Consider the following 20,864-nt stretch of genomic DNA (forward strand, 5'->3'; position numbering starts at 1 on the left):
TTAATTTAAACATATTTTGACTCTTCCAAAGGCGAGAATTTATTAGTTTTATTTAACGTATTGTACGTATAAATTATTGTGTTCCTTTTGGGTACAATTTGGCTATAATGTGCATCAGTCCGGGTTAAATATTTTAATAGAAAATATGGTTAACAGTACAATAGGAATATGCAGACGTTTGTATATAAGCGGCTAGGTAGGAAAAGCAAAATTAAGACTTTGATAAATGGCTGCATATAAAGGCTATCGTACTAGAATCACTCAGGGCAATGGATTTTTCGTTGTATTTTATAATTTAACGCATTGTAATATATTAATAGATTGCAAGCATGTCTAAGCAATCCTGCTGAATTTGTTATGGACATAACTTTGCATAAAATTTGTGCTTCGGATAGTTCCAAGCGACTGGACTCATACCAAATATTTTCAACTCTTGTGTTTTGAGTAGGTGGAAATTGCATACCATAGAACTGTTATACTTGTACATCCGCAGTCGTAAAGAGGAACCAATTAAATATTTTTAATCTTTGTTTTTGATTAACAACACCGAAACTTTTTATGGTGATTGAAATGTCATGGCACATTTCGCAAGTAGGTGGTAAAATATTTTTAATACAAAACCGTGACTTCATTTAAGTAAATATAACGTTATAACGATATAACTTAGTAATTCACCATTGGTTTATAATATTGGACATTTTTGAAATGATGACATCTGGCGTATTTTCACTTAATTTAAATATCAAAAAAAATTTGTTAAGAACAAAAAAATCTTATAAACAGCATATAAATGGAAGGCTGATTAAACGAATTATAAATTGTCGGAAATTATATAGCGTTATAGTAGAAACTCAAAAGCATTATAAAAAAGTAATAGCATAAGTTATGGCGTTTTCGATTGGTGAATCTGAATTCAATCTACAATTATTCTCGATCTGTCAAATTTTGTTGCCCACTTGAATAATTATAACGTAAACTAACATTTTTTGTAGTAGTGTTAGTGGACATTTATATTTTCAATAAATCCATATATCGAATCAAATCACACTTTATCTGTCGAAGTACACAAAACAGCTGTTAAAAATTAATCTCGACTCTTTAGCTCCAGACTTATCCATCCAAAACGCTATTAGATATATTTAAAGCAACATTAAATTGACTGTTTTTTACTTTTAAGATAAAGAGCTATACTAAATTACTTATTGAATGATTATTACTAGCATATTTTTGCTATTGGTGTATATATTGGCTACAAGAATACCATATAATCACATCACATCTACTAGCAGCTTAGAAACCTAGCATTCAATTATATAACGCTCGTATAAAAACACGTATATTAATAATTATAATCTAAACCCACAAAAAACGTTCTAATACATATCAATCGTTTCAATCGTTTTTTTAACAACATTTATGAAAAACCAAAAGTAAGCAAGATATGTTTTATTTTTATATTTATTTTTATAAATATTTAATATGCAAAATTATGAGAAAAGTAAATATAGACATGTATTTATACTCTAAGTAAAGTGGTAAATAGCATTTAGCTTAATTAAGTTGTAATGATAAATAGATACTCTAAGTATTGCTGCAACAGCGTTTTTAAGGCTTATTCGTAATTAATATCAAATACAACCTCTCAAGTTCATTTCTATTAGACTTCAATATGTCAGCAGTCAGTTTGTCGTTTGTCATCGAACTGTGAAGTGAAAATGGCTTTATTGGAAGTCCTTGTGTGCTTTATTTGTGGCAGTGTTTTGCTAATTTACTGGACCCTAAGCAAGCAATTTTCTTATTTTAGGAACCGTGGAATACTGCACGATAAGCCAAGCTTCATTTTTGGAAATGTAAAGGAATATAGGCGCACCAAAAATATATATCAAATTCTTCAGGAATATTACGCGAAATACAAGAACACAGAAAAAATTGTTGGATTTTTTTTGTATTTTCGAAAAGTGGTAATATTACTTGATTTAGATCTCATAAAAGATATTTGCGTGAAGGATTTTGGAAATTTTACGAATCGTGGAAATTATTATAATAAAAAGGATGATCCAGTTGCAGCACATCTATTCAATTTGGATGGAGTAGACTGGAGAAAAATGCGTACAAAACTAACGCCAACGTTTTCATCTGGAAAAATAAAGTCTACGTTTCCCATTATAGTCGATGTTGCGAACACTTTAGTTGAGGTATTAGAAGATATGCAAAATTCACCTCTGTACGATACTGATGTGGGTATGGAAATTGAAGATCTTATCTCACATTATACAACTGATACTATTGGAAGTGTTGCTTTTGGTTTGGACTGCGGGAGTTTAAGAGACCCCAATAGCAAATTCAGTGATATAAGTAAAACAATATTAGATTTTCGTCATAACATAATTATTGTGTCACTTGCTAATATCTTTCCAAAAGTGGCTCGGATATTACGAATAAAAATACTACCAGAAAAAGTATCGAAGTTTTTCTTGAATCTTGTGCGTCAAACTGTGACGTTTCGTGAACAAACCGGTACGCAAAGAAATGATTTTCTTAATTTATTAATGGAGTTACGAAAATCGGGTGATTTAACTATGGAAGAAATAACTGCACAGGTTTATATTTTTTTTGTAGCCGGTTACGATACAAGTTCAAGTACATTAACTTTTTGTTTGTATGAGTTGGCACTTAATCAAGATATTCAAAATAAAGCCAGATCAGAAATAAATGAAGTTCTCTCTGCACACAAAGGTATATTAACGTATGAAGCAATGATAGATATGAAATATTTGCTACAGATAATGTATGGTGAGTATCAGCAAAAATTATATACATCAAAAACAAAAATTACAAATAAAATATTTTATTTTGTATATCTATTAACTAATATTTAAATAGAAACAATGCGAAAATACGTAGTGACAGCATTCCTTTTACGACAAACTGCCGAGGACTATTTCGTACCTAATACTGATTACGTTATAGAAAAAGGCATGACGGTACTTTTACCAGTTGATGCTATACATCATGATCCAGATTTATATCCAAATCCAAAACTCTTCAATCCTGAACGGTTTACAGCAGCTGAAATCGAAAAACGGCATCCAATGGCTTATTTAGCTTTCGGAAGGGGACCACGTAATTGTATCGGTTCCAGATTTGGTAAAATGGAAGTTTTGGTGGGACTGTGTTTGTTACTTAAAAACTTTAAGTTTTCGCCCACAAAGAAAACCCAAATACCTATAAAATCATCAATGTTTAAATTATTACGCGCTTCTGAAGAAGGAGTGTATTTAAAAGTTGAAAAATTGTAACCAAATTCAAAAAATTTCGGCATTTACGTAGAAAATACTTGGTATATATGACACATTAATTTTAATATAAAGCAATAAACGGTTGAGTACATAACTTTCACAGATTTTGTTAGACCTGGTATTTTGTTTTTATGCAGACTAGTGAACAATTTTTAAATTCTTTTGTTCGTGTTAATATAAACAAAGATAGCCTAGTGGATAATATATATAACAAATATCTAAAAAGGACAATGGAAGAAATAAGTCCTAAAACTTAATGCAAATTTTTAGTTAAACGCAGTCTTTACTTTCAGAAAAGCATATGATTTCATACCTTATTTTTAATAAAAGTGACGGATAGTTGTTCCCACATTTTTTGATAGGATTAAATGTTTTCACGACAAATATATATTAGAAGAAAAGAAAAGAAATTAAACATAAATTAATACAGTTTTCAAACTAAAATTTTTTATAAAGAAATCATATGATTCTCGCTAATCCTAGAAGAGGACAGTGTAGAATATATACAACATAAGATTATCATAGGGCTTAATTTTACACGATTTGTCATCGAATTGTGAAGTGAAAATGGCTGTATTGGAAGTCCTTGTGTGCTTTATTTATGTCAGTATTTTGCTAATTTACTCGACCCTAAGCAAGCGATTTTCTTATTTTAGGAAACGTGGAATACTGCACGATAAGCCAAACTTCATTTTTGGCAATGTGAACGAAAAGTATTTACTTATATAAGACTAATGCTAACAAATATGCTTCAAGATAATTAAACGATTTTTGTATGAGTGACATACGAAATACGAGGGATCTGTTAAAAGTTTTAAGTACAAAAGTATTTGTTAAGTTTGATGAATAATGCTTTAAAATAAAACTTTACAAATAATAAACTATTACATTTGTTAAAATTATGTGTAATAATATTTTTCATCAATTGACGTTATGATAAAATTTTGTTTGTAAAATAAAATAAATAATTAGTCATAATTATTCACCTAAACAGTATAATCACTCTCGAAAAGAGTATAGGACATCATCATACGCAAAAGAATTGAAGGGAAAGAAGATTGATATGAAACGTGGTTATTCACCTATTATTCACCTAAACAGTATAATCAGTCTCGAAAAGAGTATAGGACATCATCATACGTTAAAGAATTGAAGGGAAAGAAGATTGATATGAAACGTGGATATATAAGTTTAGTTACTGAAAAGCATTCTGTATCGATAAAACCTATTTAGTTTAAATGTCATACCAAATTTAACAGAAATTTATGCAATAGACCAAAAATCTTACATGCAGTTTTGAAATAAAAAGCTGATGATATAAATTATAAATTAACGGAAATTATATTCTATTATAGTAAAAACCTAAGGGCACATAGATAAGCAACACCTTCAGTTAGATCTTTCTAAAGCAAATATAAATTGACTGTTATTTTACTTTTATCTAAAAATATATGAAAAAAGTAAATATAAACATCTATTTATACTCTAAGTAAAAGTGATAATTAGACTTTAACTTGAGTTGTAGAGACCGATAGTTACTCTAACTATAGCTGCAACGCCCCTTTAAAGCTTATTCGTAATTAATATTAATATCAAATACAACCTCCCAAGTTCATTTCTATTAGACTTCAATGTGTCAGCAGTCAGTTTGTCGTTTGTCATCGAACTGTGAAGTGAAAATGGCTTTATTGAAAGTCCTTGTGTGCTTTATTTGTGGCAGTATTTTGCTCATTTACTGGACCCTAAGCAAGGGATTTTCTTATTTCAGGAAACGTGGAATACTGCACGATAAACCAAACTTCATTTTTGGAAATATGAAGGAAAATAGACGCACCAAAAATATGTATCAAATTATTCAAGAAATCTACACGAAATACAAGAGAACTGAAAAAATTATTGGATTTTTTATATATTTTCAAAAAGTGGTAATATTACTTGATTTAGATCTCATAAAAGATATATGCGTGAAGGATTTTAGAAATTTTACGAATCGTGGAAATTATTATAATAAAAAGGATGATCCAGTTGCAGCACATTTAATAAATTTGGATGGAGTAGACTGGAGAAAACTGCGTACAAAACTGACGCCAACGTTTTCATCTGGAAAAATAAAGTCTACGTTTCCCACTATAGTCGATGTTGCGAACACTTTAGTTGAGGTATTAGAAGATATGCAAAATTCCCCTCTGTACGATACCGATGTGGGTATAGAAATTGAAGATCTTATCTCACATTATACAACTGATGTTATCGGAAGTGTTGCTTTTGGTTTGGACTGTGGAAGTTTAAAAGATCCCAATAGCAAATTCAGTGATATAAGTAAAACAATATTAGATTTTCGTCATAACATAATTATTATGCTACTTGCGAATTTCTTTCCAAAACTGGCTCGGATATTACGAATAAAAACAATACCAGAAGAAGTATCGAAGTTTTTCTTGAATGTTGTGCGTCAAACTGTGACGTTTCGTGAACAAACCGGTACGCAAAGAAATGATTTTCTTAATTTATTAATGGAGTTACGAAAATCGGGTGATTTAACTATGGAAGAAATAACTGCACAAGCTTATGTTTTTTTTGTGGCTGGCCACGATACAAGTGCAAGTACATTAACTTTTTGTTTGTATGAGTTGGCACTTAATCAAGATATTCAAAATAAAGCCAGATCAGAAATAAATGAAGTTCTCTCTGCACACAAAGGTATATTAACGTATGAAGCAATGATAGATATGAAATATTTGCTACAGATAATGTATGGTGAGTATCAGCAAAAATTATATATATCAAAAACAAAAATTTCAAATAAAATATTTTATTTTGTATATCTATTAACTAATATTTAAATAGAAGCAATGCGAAAATACGTAGTGACAGCAGTACTTACGCGGCAAACTGCCGAGGATTATTTCATACCTAATACTGATTACGTTATAGAAAAAGGCATGGTAGTACTTTTACCAGTTGATGCTATACATCATGATCCAGATTTATATCCAAATCCAAAACTCTTCGATCCTGAACGGTTCACAACAGCTGAAATCGAAAAACGGCATCCAATGGCGTATTTAGCTTTTGGAAGGGGACCACGTAATTGTATCGGTTCCAGATTTGGTAAAATGGAAGTTTTGGCGGGACTGTGTTTGTTACTTAAAAACTTTAAGTTTTCGCCTACAAAGAAAACCCAAATTCCTATAAAATTTTCAATGTTTAAATTATTACGCGCTTCTGAAGAAGGAGTGTATTTAAAAGTTGAAAAATTGTAACCAAATTCAAGAAGAAATCATCATTTACGTAAAAAATATTTGATATTATGACGAACTAAGTTAAATATAAAGCAATAAACAGTGGAGTACAGAACCCACAATGATTTTCTTTGCTTAAGTAAAAGTTGGAAATATTTTACTTTAAATCTTGTATTTAGTTTTTTATATGTAAATTAGTAAACAATTTTATAATTCTTTTTTATATATTAATAAAAATAGTTAATTTAGTAGATAATGTGTATTATAAAAATCTTAAAAAGGGAATGGAGGAAATAAATACATAATCTTATTGCAAATTTTCAGTTCAACGCAGTTTTTAATTTCAAAATACCGCATGAATATTTACCTCAAATAAATAACAGTAATAGGATACTCCTCCCACAAGCGCTAAGTACATATCTGAAGTTCCTGATTTATTTCTTCTTTTAAGGAGAGATTAAACATAAATTAATACAGTTTTTAAACCAACATTTTTCACAAAGAAATCATATGATTCTCGCTAATCCTAGAAGAGGACAGTGGACAGAGGACAGTGGACAAAGGACAGTGTACAATATATACAACATACGATTACCAGCGGGCTTGATTTTTCACGATTTGATAGTGTGTCAAATTGTGGATTCCTTTAAGTAAGTATAAATATTACCAAAGTTATAGTAATATAGATTGTGAACGATTTAGAATCAAACCGAGTACTGATTCGATGAAAGCGTTAGAGAGATAAACTGTTTCCAAAATAAGAAAAATCTCGTTTATTTTACGAGGAGCGCGAAAGCTTTTTTCATTGGTTTTTAGTTAAAACATTAAGCTTCGCTGAATTCGAAACATCATAAAGTTCGCATAAGTTAACAAAAAAAAAACGGTAATGTCTTGTAAATCTATAAGTCGAGTAGAAATTTATAACTCTCTTGATTGGGCTTGATTTTATGTATGTTCTACAGATGTTCTAAACATCTGTGTCTAAATGTATGTTTTAAACACACAAGGCTAACGATTCTTTGTCTCCGTGTAATGATTGATGGTGTCCATGTTTCTTGAAGGTGTGCAGATTCCACAATTAAAGAGTGTAGCTTAGACCAGATAAAGATTTAAAACAAAAAGATGTATGTGATTAAATTAAACTTATTTTCTTCTTTTCATTAAATTTGTGTCGAATTTTCTCTATATCATACAAATGATAAAAATTCGAAATATTTTTATTCCGCAAAATTATTCAAAATGATGTTGTGGTGAATAATTTACTGTAATAAACACTTTGCTAAGCGTGCGTTTAAGATAAAAAGTATCTACAATAAATAACAGATGCGAGGCTTAACAAAAGCGTTCCCTACACATTACATTGAAGAATGATTCAACCAGTGAAGTACATGTGAGTATAGAACAGTAGAAGACGCTGATAAAGTCATGAACTGTGAAGTGTGTTGCTGCCCCAGTTTGTTGCACTTATATTAAGCGCAGATAATGTAGTCAACACGATGGCATATATAAATAAAAGCGGAAAGTATTTACTTATATGAGACTAATGCTAACAAATATGCTTCAAGATAATTAAACGATTTTTGTATGAGTGACATACGAAATACGAGGGATCTGTTAAAAGTTTTAAGTACAAAAGTATTTGTTAAGTTTGATGAATAATGCTTTAAAATAAAACTTTACAAATAATAAACTATTACATTTGTTAAAATTATGTGTAATAATATTTTTCATCAATTGACGTTATGATAAAATTTTGTTTGTAAAATAAAATAAATAATTAGTCATAATTATTCACCTAAACAGTATAATCACTCTCGAAAAGAGTATAGGACATCATCATACGCAAAAGAATTGAAGGGAAAGAAGATTGATATGAAACGTGGTTATTCACCTATTATTCACCTAAACAGTATAATCAGTCTCGAAAAGAGTATAGGACATCATCATACGTTAAAGAATTGAAGGGAAAGAAGATTGATATGAAACGTGGATATATAAGTTTAGTTACTGAAAAGCATTCTGTATCGATAAAACCTATTTAGTTTAAATGTCATACCAAATTTAACAGAAATTTATGCAATAGACAAAAAATCTTAAATGCAGTTTTGAAATAAAAAGCTGATGATATAAATTATAAATTAACGGAAATTATATTCTATTATAGTAAACACCTAAAAGCACTATAGATAAGCAACATCATCAGTTAGATCTTTCTAAAGCAAATATAAATTGACTGTTATTTTACTTTGATATGACTAAAGAACAATGAGACTATAACAATATGTTAACTATGGCAATTGATTTTTTGCGGCTTGCTTGAGAAGAGAATCAAAATAAGGTCAAGAGGTAGCTGAACTAAATAACTTTGTGAATAATTAAATCTTCTATGTTTCTGTTTTTGGTGTATATATTTGATACCAGAATATAATCATATCAGATCTACTAGCTGCTTCGAAGCCCAGCATTCAGTTTTTTTAACGCTCGTATAAATTCACATCTATCATTAATTATAATTTAAAACTGATTAAAATAGGTACTAGTGCATGTTATGATATGTTAGATAAAAACTTGTAAGGGTTTTATTTTAAACACCATTCATGTATAGCCTAAAGTAAGCAGGATATATCTTACTTTTACCTTGTTTTTGTTTATTTAATATGTAAAATTATAAAAAAATATATATATAAACATGTAATTATACTTTACGTAAAAGTGATATTTAAACTTTAGCTTGAATTGTAATGACCAATAGTTACTCTAACTATAGCTGCAACGCCTTTTGTCAAGCCTAAATGGTAATTAATATTAATATTAAGTTCTACAAGTGGCAGTTGTCAAATACAATCTCTCAAGTTTATTTCTATTAGACTTCAATATGTCAGCAGTCAGTTTATCGTTTGTCATCGAACTGTGAAGTGAAAATGGCTTTATTGGAGATCCTTGTGTGCTTTATTTGTGGCAGCATTTTGCTAATTTACTGGATCCTAAGCAAGCAATTTTCTTATTTTAGAGAACGTGGGATATTGCACGATAAACCAAACTTCATTTTTGGTAATATCAAAGAATATAAGCGCACCAAAAATATATATCAAATTCTTCAGGAATATTACGTGAAATACAAGGGGACTGAAAAAATTTTTGGATTTTTTTTATATTTTCAAAAAGTGGTAGTATTACTTGATTTGGATTTAATTAAGGATATATGTGTGAAGGATTTTGGAAATTTTACGAGTCGTGGAAATTATTATAATAAAAAGGATGATCCAGTTGCAGCACATCTATTCAATTTGGATGGAGTGGACTGGAGAAAAATGCGTACAAAACTAACGCCAACGTTTTCATCTGGAAAAATAAAGTCTACGTTTCCCACTATAGTCGATGTTGCGAACACTTTAGTTGAGGTATTAGGAGATATGCAAAATTCCCCTCTGTACGATATCGATGTGGGTATAGAAATTGAAGATCTTATCTCACATTACACAACTGATGTTATCGGAAGTGTTGCGTTTGGTTTGGACTGTGGGACTTTAAAAGATCCCAATAGCACATTCAGTGACATAATTAAAAAAGCATTAAATTTTCGTCATAACATGATAACGGTGTTACTTGCATATATATTTCCAAAAGTGGCTCGGAAATTACGACTAAAAACACTAACAGGAGAAGTATCGAAGTTTTTCTTGAATCTTGTGCGTCAAACTGTGACGTTTCGTGAACAAACCGGTACGCAAAGAAATGATTTTCTTAATTTATTAATGGAGTTACGAAAATCGGGTGATTTAACTATGGAAGAAATAACTGCACAAGCTTATGTTTTTTTTGTGGCTGGCCACGATACAGGTTCAAGTACATTAACTTTTTGTTTGTATGAGTTGGCACTTAATCAAGATATTCAAAATAAAGCCAGATCAGAAATAAATGAAGTTCTCTCTGCACACAAAGGTGTATTAACGTATGAAGCAATGGCAGATATGAAATATTTGCTACAGATAATGTATGGTGAGTATTTAGGAAAAGGATATATGAAGAATTAATGTTCAAAATTATTTTTAATTAATTCAATTAAAAATGCTTTTGTATGAATCTATATACTTATATTTATATAGAAACAACGCGAAAACATGCACCGACAGTATTTATTGCGCGACAAACTGCCGAGGACTATTTCGTACCTAATACGGATTACGTTATAGAAAAAGGCATGACGGTACTTTTACCAGTTGATGCTATACATCATGATCCAGATTTATATCCAAATCCAAAACTCTTCGACCCTGAACGGTTCACAGCAGCTGAAATCCAAAAACGGCATCCAATGGCATATTTAGCTTTCGGAAGGGGACCACGTAATTGTATCGGTTCCAGATTTGGCAAAATGATAGTTTTGGCGGGACTGTGTTTGTTACTTAAAAACTTTAAGTTTTCGGCTACAAAGAAAACCCAAATACCTATAAAATCATCAATGTTTACATTATTACGCGCTTCTGAAGAAGGAGTGTATTTAAAAGTTGAAAAATTATAACCGGCTTCAAAAAGATATCGTTATTTATGTAGCAAATATTTGGTAAATATGACAAACTAAGTTAAAAATAATGTAATTGTGGAGTATATAATCTTCAACGATTTTCTTCGCTAAAGTGAAGGTTGGAAATATTTTATATTAGATCTTTTATTTAGTTGTTTAAAGGTAGGGAAACGTATTTTTTTTATTTACGGAATATGCGTATATTGGTATATACTTTGACAGTCGCCATGACTTAAATTAAGGAAAAGCAATTGGATGTTATTAAAATTTTTTTCTTTTTCTTTAGACGTCGTTCTCAGTAAATATATTGTATTACCAAATTTTAAGATTTGACTTAAAAGCTAAAATTTTTCGCGAAATTAAGAACTGATACGAGTATAGCCGAATATTAATATTCATTTTTTAAAGTCGTCAAGTTATTTCTTGATATAATAATGCAATATATTATTAAAATAATTAAGAAAGGAGTATCGTTTATAAAAATTTATATATAAAGAAATATAAATAAATTGTATTGTTGAGAAAAATATATTGAATTAATACAAAATCGATTGTTTGGTGAAAAACTTTTTAAGCTTTCTTCGTACATATCTATGATATGCTTCTTCTTTGTTTTATAACATGAAAAAAACTTTTTAATTTATATAAAAAATTGCTAATTATATTACTGGAATTGTACATTAAGTTAGGTTATAATTTAAAATATATGTGGAATTATATTATTTGCTTACTGAAATCACATCATTTAGTTCATAGGAAGTACCATATTATGAATTATTTTCTATATTAAATTAACAAATAATTATCGGAATAGTTAAGTACTATATTTATTGAATTCATTTATAATTGGATTTTCTAAGCAACTTATTAATATTATTGGAGTCTGTTCGTTTTCATATTAGACGTATATAATATATGTAGTATGATTAACAATATAGTGACAGCAGTTATTTACAGTCTTACGTTTTCCCGCACACTTAAGTAGTTCAAATACTTGAATAACTTTTATGTAAACTTTCTGTGATAAATTATCAACTGCCATGGTGCTCTACTGGCACTGGCATTACTGGAAATTACAAAAATTACTTTAGCTTTTCGGTCACTGTATATATGTCACGTGATAAATTGTGTAAGTAAATTAAGACTTCTGCTTCTCTATATTTATACAAGTATTTATGTATGTTGAGATATGCTATGTTTTATTTTTTTCATTAATATTTAGTATTTACAAGGCAAATAAGTGGAAATAACTTTTGTATTATATACAATCTACACATGTTTTTTTATTACTATGGAGCACGCATCTCACATTGGACATCATAAGGCACTATAATCGAACTCTATGTTATGCGCCACTTCTTCACTTTTGCTCTACTCTAGTATGCTTTATGGTTCAGTGTCGTGTTTATGTCAATTCAATGCTGTCAACTTGATTATTGCATGACACTTTGATGAAATGCCTTTTATGCTGGCTTTAATGATTATTTTGTACTATTATTACTACTATTATTATAGCGCATTTGTTGTTCCCTGTTTAGCTGATGTTCTTCTCTTTGTTAAATAGCAAATTTCTTCATTTGCGATAATTGAAAAAAAGTGGAGTATTTGGGTTACTTTTTGGACATTGATTAATATGTTGGTAATTTGTCATTTATATTTGTTAGACCGAAACCAACTACAATAATTTGTACTTTAAAGATTTCATCTCATATGATTTGAAAGTAAAGTAAACAAGTAAACAAAATTTGTTCTGGCTTTGACGAACTTCATACAGAACTGTTAAGTATTAACTAACAAGAAATCAAAAGATTAGAATCAAGTTTAAAACCAAATATTTACATTGACTATTAGCTAGCTTTATTTTTCATTAAAAATTACGTTCATGACTGCAATATCGTTGACAACTACTTGCCAGGTATGTTATAAAAAAGCATTCGATTTGGATTCTGCTTTGTAATAAACATATTTTTTAATCAATACTGACAAAAGAAAAACTTTTTTTCAATGTTTATTTTTATCTGAACTAACAAATTTAGTTATATTTTCAATAAAAATAAGTTTCGAAGAGGTTTGAGAGAGGGATTCTCATTTTGGGGCTTACTTTCCTACAGACCAAAAGCCAATAATTACAGCAGTCAGTCTTGGACATAACTACAGTTTCTGTTAATCAGCAATAAAAGAGTAAAAACAAAATGAATTTATAGAGTAGTGAGAGAATAAATAGTATAAGGATACTTTTCTTAGATGTATAAAAAAGTAATAAAATTTTTTTACACATATGTGCTGGATTAATTAGTTCTGGTGTGATGGACAGTTCTGAAGTCCAATCACACCATGTACTCTGTGGAGTACATGACTTCACTTTGAAGTCACTCGAACAACAAAATTATCGTACAGACCTATCGATAGATATAATGCTAATATACTATAGCTCATAATAAAGTGAATACCTAAAAAAGTTTTTTGTATTATCGCCTGTGTATATGTAGACATATATATAGAGATTGTGATGTGTTAATGTTTGGAAACAAAAAGAAATCATTGGATGTCAGACCTATAAGTAGGATAACCCATTAATTCGACATTTCGAGTATAAAAACCATCTTTTGTTTAAGCTGATGTGTGAGAGATCGTATTGTCTTGGTGAAGGATGATCTTTCTTCAGCTATTTGTTTTCCTCAATTCTCGGATGACTTCCGACAAATAAATAGTTGTGTATCACTCAGAATTAAACGTTCTACGTTGTTCAAGTGGTGCAATTACGACATGATATGACAGTTGCATTGTGCACAACTTATCGACAACTTTTGTCGGGTTCTAGTGATTATGGAAGACGCAAACTGTGAATTGCTCGTTTTGCTCTAGTTCGGCAGTATTTTTTGAGCATTACCTTTGTTATACTAAATTCTTTTATTCTACAGCACTATTTTACATAAGATATTTATAAAAAAATATTTTTAAACAATTCATAACAAGCTATTTTTGATGGAACTATAACTTGGGGACCATATAGCCTATATAAATACGTTCAAGCACCAGAATGTAGTAATTATCTATTAATATAACATTTGATATTATTCGATGATATACGTTTTTGTTGAGTTAAGTTCTTTAAAAAAAATACGAATAAAGATAGTCCATTTTTCTAAACATAAATAATTCTAAACCTAAAGTAATTACAACTTAAACTATGTATGTTTACATTACGTCAGTTAACGTATTTACGAAATTAATTTTTAATTTAAGTAATTAATTTGCTAATTGCGTAGCCATTCGTCACGTTTCTCAAGCAAATATATTCCCAATATATTTTGGGAATATAACCGACTTCAATTAAACAAATTTTGTCCCGAAACATTCAATATATAGAAAACGTATAGTCCAACTCGTTGCTTAGTTCAATTAAAGTATAAAATTGCAGATGCTGGAACTTCTGTCCGCTCGAAGGGCATCTTCGCAGCCGGTTGTTATTTAATATAGAACTTAACTTGTCAATATATAACTTTACTTTGAATTTTAATTGAGATCCGCTAATTGTAAAGTGTAAACAGTGTATCAGTGATAAATTTATTTTTAAAAATAATTTTTTAGTATGTAAAATAATTCTTTTTTTTATGATTTTTTAAAACCTTTCCTTTTGAAACATAAATACACAGAACATAGAATAAACAAACACAGCCATATTATAAAGAAAATAAGAGACAAAAAAAGCTTAAGTGAGGTTATGTACACATAATCTTAAATGTCAAGCACCGCAAGCACTCCACTTCCATCGTACTCCACTTTATACATTACTTTGGAAAGTGCTCCCATGTTTGCATGCACTGTACACTGCGTGTTAAAAGTGTTTACATTTTTATCTTTTTATGCTGTAAGTGAAGCATATTCCTTATGTAAACATTTGTTGGTTTAAGACACATTTTTACAATTTCTTCTCGGTAGTCTAGCACTCTAGTATGTGAGAAAGCATACCAAACAAGAGTTTTTAAATTTTTCATTATATTTATTCAGTTCTATTTATGAGAGAGTTTGTTTTAGCAGCAGTTAAGGTTTGTTTTAACGCTACTACGAACACTTAGACACAATGTATCCTCAGTGCTTGCTCTGTCGTTTCATATTAATTCATATGCATTTGAGGTGTTTTAAGACCTTGTTAAAAGAAGGGGATTTGTATGCATCCGGAGCAAGGTATAAAACAACAAAATGTATATACTAGGAAGCTAATTATTCAGTTTTATTTAGTACCAAATAAAATTTATGAATGCACTTCTGCGTAGCATACTTAGGTTTTTAAATAAGTAATTAATATTTTTTATTTATATTTCAATACTTATTTTGATCATTTTAATATTAATGCATTTTACAAAATTATTATTTATTATCAATTATCACTATTAGATATATTTTATTTAATTATGGCAAATTAAAATATATTTTTTGACATACGACTTTTGCTGGAACAGTTTATTTGAAGTGAAATTGATTATTCTACTTTAAAACGATTTTGTTTAGAAGGATCTATTACTTTAATGATAAAGGAACATATTGTTGACTTATAACTCCCAATAAGACAAGCTTTAAGAATCATATTGTTGTACTGACATCGAAAACATTGCTTAGGCATTATCTTAAAATGCTTAAATTTTTAATTAATGAATATTTTTTCTACTTTGTGGAGATTGTCTCCCATTTTTTATCCAAACAATTTATATAATTAAAATTATTAATTAGGTAACTTCATTACTCTATATAATTAGTTTTCAGAGTAGTTGTTAATGTATAGATTTCCTTGCAATTAAAAGTAATTAATGCTTGCATCTAAGTATATAGCTTTACTTCACAAGTAAAAAAAAAATTATTATTACTCAATTATATTATTATAAATAAACTGAACGGAAATGTCAAAGTCTGAAACATAATCAGTCACTTTTTTAATAACCTTCGGAATATAATTAATTATACACAGTAATATTAGTCTTAATTCAGCAAGTGATCAATATTGACTCAAGAAAGAAATATTTTTCAGGTTTTACAGCTTTTATTTTATGAACGAATATAACTTCAAATATATAGATGAAACTAAATATATGTATATCTGGGCTATTTATAACAAGAAACTAAATTCCAGAAAATTGCTAATTAAGTTAAGAATCTTCTCTTAGGAACTATGTCAACATATGCAAAATATCATTTAACATTAAAGAGGCCTTTATAGAAGATTCATACCAAAATATTTTTTGAAAATATGCCTTCTGTTTTTGGTTTTTTAGTGCTGTTAACAAGCACTTTGATTGGCTTATATTTATGTAATTATGTTTTCTAATATTATGTTCTTTTATTATTTATTTTTTATGTTTTATGTATATACTTAAGCACAGTTGAGCAGTGTGCATATGTACTGTGAATGGGGTTTACTTTATAATTAATATGACGTCAATTTCCTAGAACAATTCATATGCATTCGATACTTTACTATTCGCATCTATAGCACTTTTACTCAAGATATTCTGTAACCATATTTGTTGATCCACTTTAATAGGAGTTTACTTCTGATAAAAACTGATGACTAATGTAATCATTTTTTTGTTTTTTTTTGGTACATGAATGTTTTGATTATGTTCGGACGGTGTGAGAGCATACATTATCATATATAATGGCTTGGCTTGGCTTCTCTCTCTGTTTATGTCACTTAAGTTATAGTGTTTCTTTAGTAAGGTATGCGGTAAGTTGGTTCGTACTACCTACTTTACTTAAAATTTATGCGGGGTATTTGTTATGATGCAACGCCATTTTTACTATATAATTAAATTAAATGTAGTGTTTTTTTTTACTTTTATTCACCTTCCGGTGCTAGTTACAATATGTTTTTAGTGTGTTTTCTTTATAATTGTTGTCAACTAATATGTAGAATATTACCCGTATGAAGAATGTTCCTGAATGTATTTGATGGTCCATGTTTATATTAATATATAGCTAATATAGATAGCTTCTCTACTTTCTGCTTTGTTCATTTACCATGTATGAGTTGGATTTAAGTTGCTTTATTATTCTGTTATAGTAACATAGTATCAATAGATAATATCGTGTATTTAAGTATAGAAGAAGAATGACAAAAACAAAATACATTGTAAAACCGATTTTAGTTATTTTTTAGTATATACTTTGTTATTGCTAAGTTGCCATTGTTAATGAAATGGATTATATATACTCTTATCTTTATATCTTGCTCTTAAAAACATCTATACTTCGTTTTCACAAATATTTTTACGTTTTCAATGAAATATTATTCAACATAGAACTATCTTAAATAATTCTTAGTATGTAATTTTTTGTTGCTCAGTTTCCATTGTTAATGAAATGGACTATATATATGTCTATATATGTATATATCTTATATCTATATCTTGCTCTCAAAAAAACTCTATACTTAGTTTTTATAAACATTTTTATGTTTTCAATGAAATACAATTGTTGCTGTTGTTGTGATTTGAGTAAGTGCTATTGCGCACTTTTACTCTTTTGTGGCTGGGGGCTTATCCCTGCCGCACACTAACCTTTAACTATACTAAAATCATTATCATTTATTTATCTTTTAGCTGATGACGGACCGTAGATCAGCATATTTTCCTGTACGTCCTGAGATGGACTTAACGTTTGTTAGGGCGGGGTTGGGCAACCTGTCAACTTTTGTGAATAATTTTAGGGCTCTGTCCTTGATATATTTTTTCACTGATATACCAAGAAATCTTAATTAGTCTTCTTAAAGCCAGATTTTGTGCTATCTGTAATTGCTTTATGGCAGTATTTGAGGCTTTGCTGTATGTTACATATCCGTACAGTAGTGCTTGATTATTTGAGTATATAATAACTTTCTATTTTTGAGGTTGAAGCGATTATTAAGATAAAACTATTTAGTAGCAAAATGACAGCAAATGGTAATACCACACAAAAACTTAGAAGCCAGGAAACATAGGAAAACAAAAAGTGCTTGCTAACTGCACTAAAAAATTATATAGAAAACCATTTCAAAAAGTGTAATATTTCTACTGTAATCGTTCATATTAACATTTTCAATGTTAAAAATTGCCAAAATTCTTACATATCAAATAATTTTATGGTTTTTTATATAACCACATGTAGTAGCAATGAAGAATAAATGCAGAAATATTATAAAATGTTTTCATACCAATGTCATATGGTAAAAAGTGTTTTTGTTGAATGATAAGCCGCAAACAAAAAAATAAACATAAAAATAAGTAGAAGAACAGAAAAGTTAACATATAAAATATGTAAAAAAATCTAATCTTAATCTAACAAGCCAAAATAACAAAGAATATCCTTTCGTTGTTTGCGGATTTACATATTAAGCTATTTTTAATTTACGATTGCACGCCTAAATAAACAACAGATAACTTTTACTTACATTCACAATACAAGAAGATTTCTGCAAAAAGAAAGTACGGAGATATATACATGATTGTATGTGTATGAAGAAAAGTAGCAAAAAATAATATTACAAATAACCCTGCTGCCTACTACGCAAAAAAACGGATGAAAAATCCTTTAAACGTTTGAGTTTGAGCCATAAAAGCAGTGGTGACAAAAACTTTTCTTTGACGTTTAACAAGGAAAAAAATTGTATGAAGCAAACTTTTGTTTAACAAAACAACATAAAAAGTAACTTAAAAGAAACGAAAAACGTTGGATGTGTAACCCTTTTTATGGACCAAACGACGTTCTAAGAAAATGAAATGAAATCCTTGTCAGACAAGGCAGGAATAGACAGACGCATTGAGTTTTTTCCTGCGTGCTTTTGCTGCAACGGAAAATCATGTCTGATTTGTTTGTGTGAGCTTTGCTTACTATTTGACTTAAGTTAAGTTTCGTGTACACAATGAGGCATTTGGGACTCACAATTCCACATCAATATGAGCAGCATTATCAATCATGCTAAACGCATAATGCTGTCAACTGAAACCACCTTCAACGACTCTACTCCCACCACCCATAGTAAAGGACAAAAATAAGAAAAATAAATCAGTTTAAATGAAAAAATCCTTTTCTCCATGTGCAAACATTGTCATCTGCTGATTGGCATTAGAGTTGTTGTTTTTGTGGAAAATTGGCCCCAATGCAATATGCTGCTCTACTTCGTTATGCATTCCTTAACCAGCATAACAGGAACATGCTACTCGTATTGTTATGGCTTTTAAATCACAAATCGAATATGTACTTTACGGTTTGAGGGATGAACAGCCTTATAGAATAATGTTTAAGAAATCTCTTTTCATAAAGTCACCTGATAACTTTTACTGAAAGAAGAGCTCGTTTGCTTAATTGTGAATAAACAAGTATGGCGAATGATATTCAAATTTGACTAAATGGCAATTATGAATTCATTTATACTATAGAGAACTTAACAGAATGAAGCGATAAACATTACAAAAAAATTCAGAGAAATGCACATTAAAACTATATAAAAGATAAGTGGGCTTATAGAATACTGCAGCTATTTTCTCAATAATTCTGATATAGGTATAGTCAAACACAGAGATTTATTTTCTCTTGCTAAACAGATACATACCAGTAGTTGATTTATGTGGACTGTGCTGTCACCTTTACGACCATTATGCTATACACTCTGTGAATAATTTTCATTATTCATTATTTATGTACCCTTAGCTAGCTGGCGACCTTAAACTTTATTGGGCTAAGACCATTCTGTGTCCCTACATAAAGCTTCTTTAAATTCAAAATGAATAAATGGCTGGAAAGAGCAGCTCAGACTGATTGGGATAACGTAACTGCCTGCAGACAAGCTAAAGAATTCATGAAAAATCGTTTAAAAGTTAGAACCAGAGAGCTGCTAATGCTGATCAGAAAAGCCATTCAGCTTGTCACACGGTTTCTCACTCGACACTGCGGAGTTAAGAAACATCTATCGAGTCTAGGTATCATAAGGGACGATAGCTGCAGACTTTGTCACGAAGAAGAGGAAACAGCAGAATACATTCTGTCACTGTAATAGTCTCGCTAGACTCAGACGTCAATATTTATCAACTGTCTATCCACATCTCTCCAAGGGATATAATGGCATTTTTCACTGCTACGGGTTTGACATAATAATGCTCAAGTGTTCAGTGAAGTGGTGACTTAGTTTCAAGCCCCTTACTAAATTTAATCTAATCTAGCTGAAGATTGTGACGTTAAGTGCCTGCCTTAACGATATGCAGGGAAAGTTGAACCAATATACGTAGAGAGAGTTTCACAGCATCAACATGTATAATTAAACTGTTTGTCTATCATTTTCTTTTATACGCTATTATGGCTCTGTGCGACGAGCTCAGACGAGATAGATGTTAGCGAGCCAATTTTACTACTGCAGGCTAAATCGAGATTTATTTCCTACTTGGTTGTCAATGAGAATACCACCAATTATGAACAATGGATCCATTCTGGTCGCAGTACATTTTGGCCTCGAATAATAGTAATAACAAATTTATTTTTTGTTGCGGTCTGCAATTAGCGAATTTGCTTCTCTAATCACTAAATTTAAGCGTAAAAAACAATACTTAAAACCAAAGAGAATATATTATGTCAACGAACGGTAAAAATTTTCCGTAGTACATATTTGAGTTATACATGAAAATTGCATGAAGTCTATAAAAAAATAAATATAAAAAATTTATATAAAGTTGAATATAAAATGTTGCCTTACCACAAAATTAAGTGTTCAATGACTAATATTTAAATAAAAAATAAAGCACGCCATTAATATTACAACGACTAAAATCGAAG

General features: G+C 29.7%; 3 protein-coding genes across 3 annotated transcripts; all 3 read left to right on the forward strand.

Annotated features, from left to right (window-relative positions):
• Nucleotides 1–1,907: 1,907 nt before the first annotated feature.
• On the forward strand, nucleotides 1,908–3,348 carry LOC119682976 (probable cytochrome P450 6a13). The gene is made up of 2 exons (XM_038096561.1): nucleotides 1,908–2,793; nucleotides 2,884–3,348. Exons 1-2 carry the CDS (start codon nucleotides 2,106–2,108, stop codon nucleotides 3,297–3,299), a joined length of 1,104 nt encoding a protein of 367 aa, XP_037952489.1. The 5' UTR covers nucleotides 1,908–2,105; the 3' UTR covers nucleotides 3,300–3,348.
• Nucleotides 3,349–5,113: 1,765 nt separating this feature from the next.
• On the forward strand, nucleotides 5,114–6,686 carry LOC119674419 (probable cytochrome P450 6a13). The gene is made up of 2 exons (XM_038085556.1): nucleotides 5,114–6,056; nucleotides 6,147–6,686. Exons 1-2 carry the CDS (start codon nucleotides 5,114–5,116, stop codon nucleotides 6,560–6,562), a joined length of 1,359 nt encoding a protein of 452 aa, XP_037941484.1. The 3' UTR covers nucleotides 6,563–6,686.
• Nucleotides 6,687–9,852: 3,166 nt separating this feature from the next.
• Nucleotides 9,853–11,341, forward strand: LOC119674420 (probable cytochrome P450 6a13). The gene is made up of 2 exons (XM_038085557.1): nucleotides 9,853–10,540; nucleotides 10,648–11,341. The coding sequence occupies exons 1-2, from the start codon at nucleotides 9,853–9,855 to the stop codon at nucleotides 11,061–11,063; spliced, it is 1,104 nt and encodes a 367-aa protein (XP_037941485.1). The 3' UTR covers nucleotides 11,064–11,341.
• Nucleotides 11,342–20,864: the final 9,523 nt, after the last annotated feature.

Source organism: Teleopsis dalmanni, chromosome 2 (assembly GCF_002237135.1).
Source record: "Teleopsis dalmanni isolate 2A chromosome 2, ASM223713v2, whole genome shotgun sequence".
In the NCBI taxonomy this organism is placed as follows: Eukaryota; Metazoa; Arthropoda; class Insecta; order Diptera; family Diopsidae; genus Teleopsis; species Teleopsis dalmanni.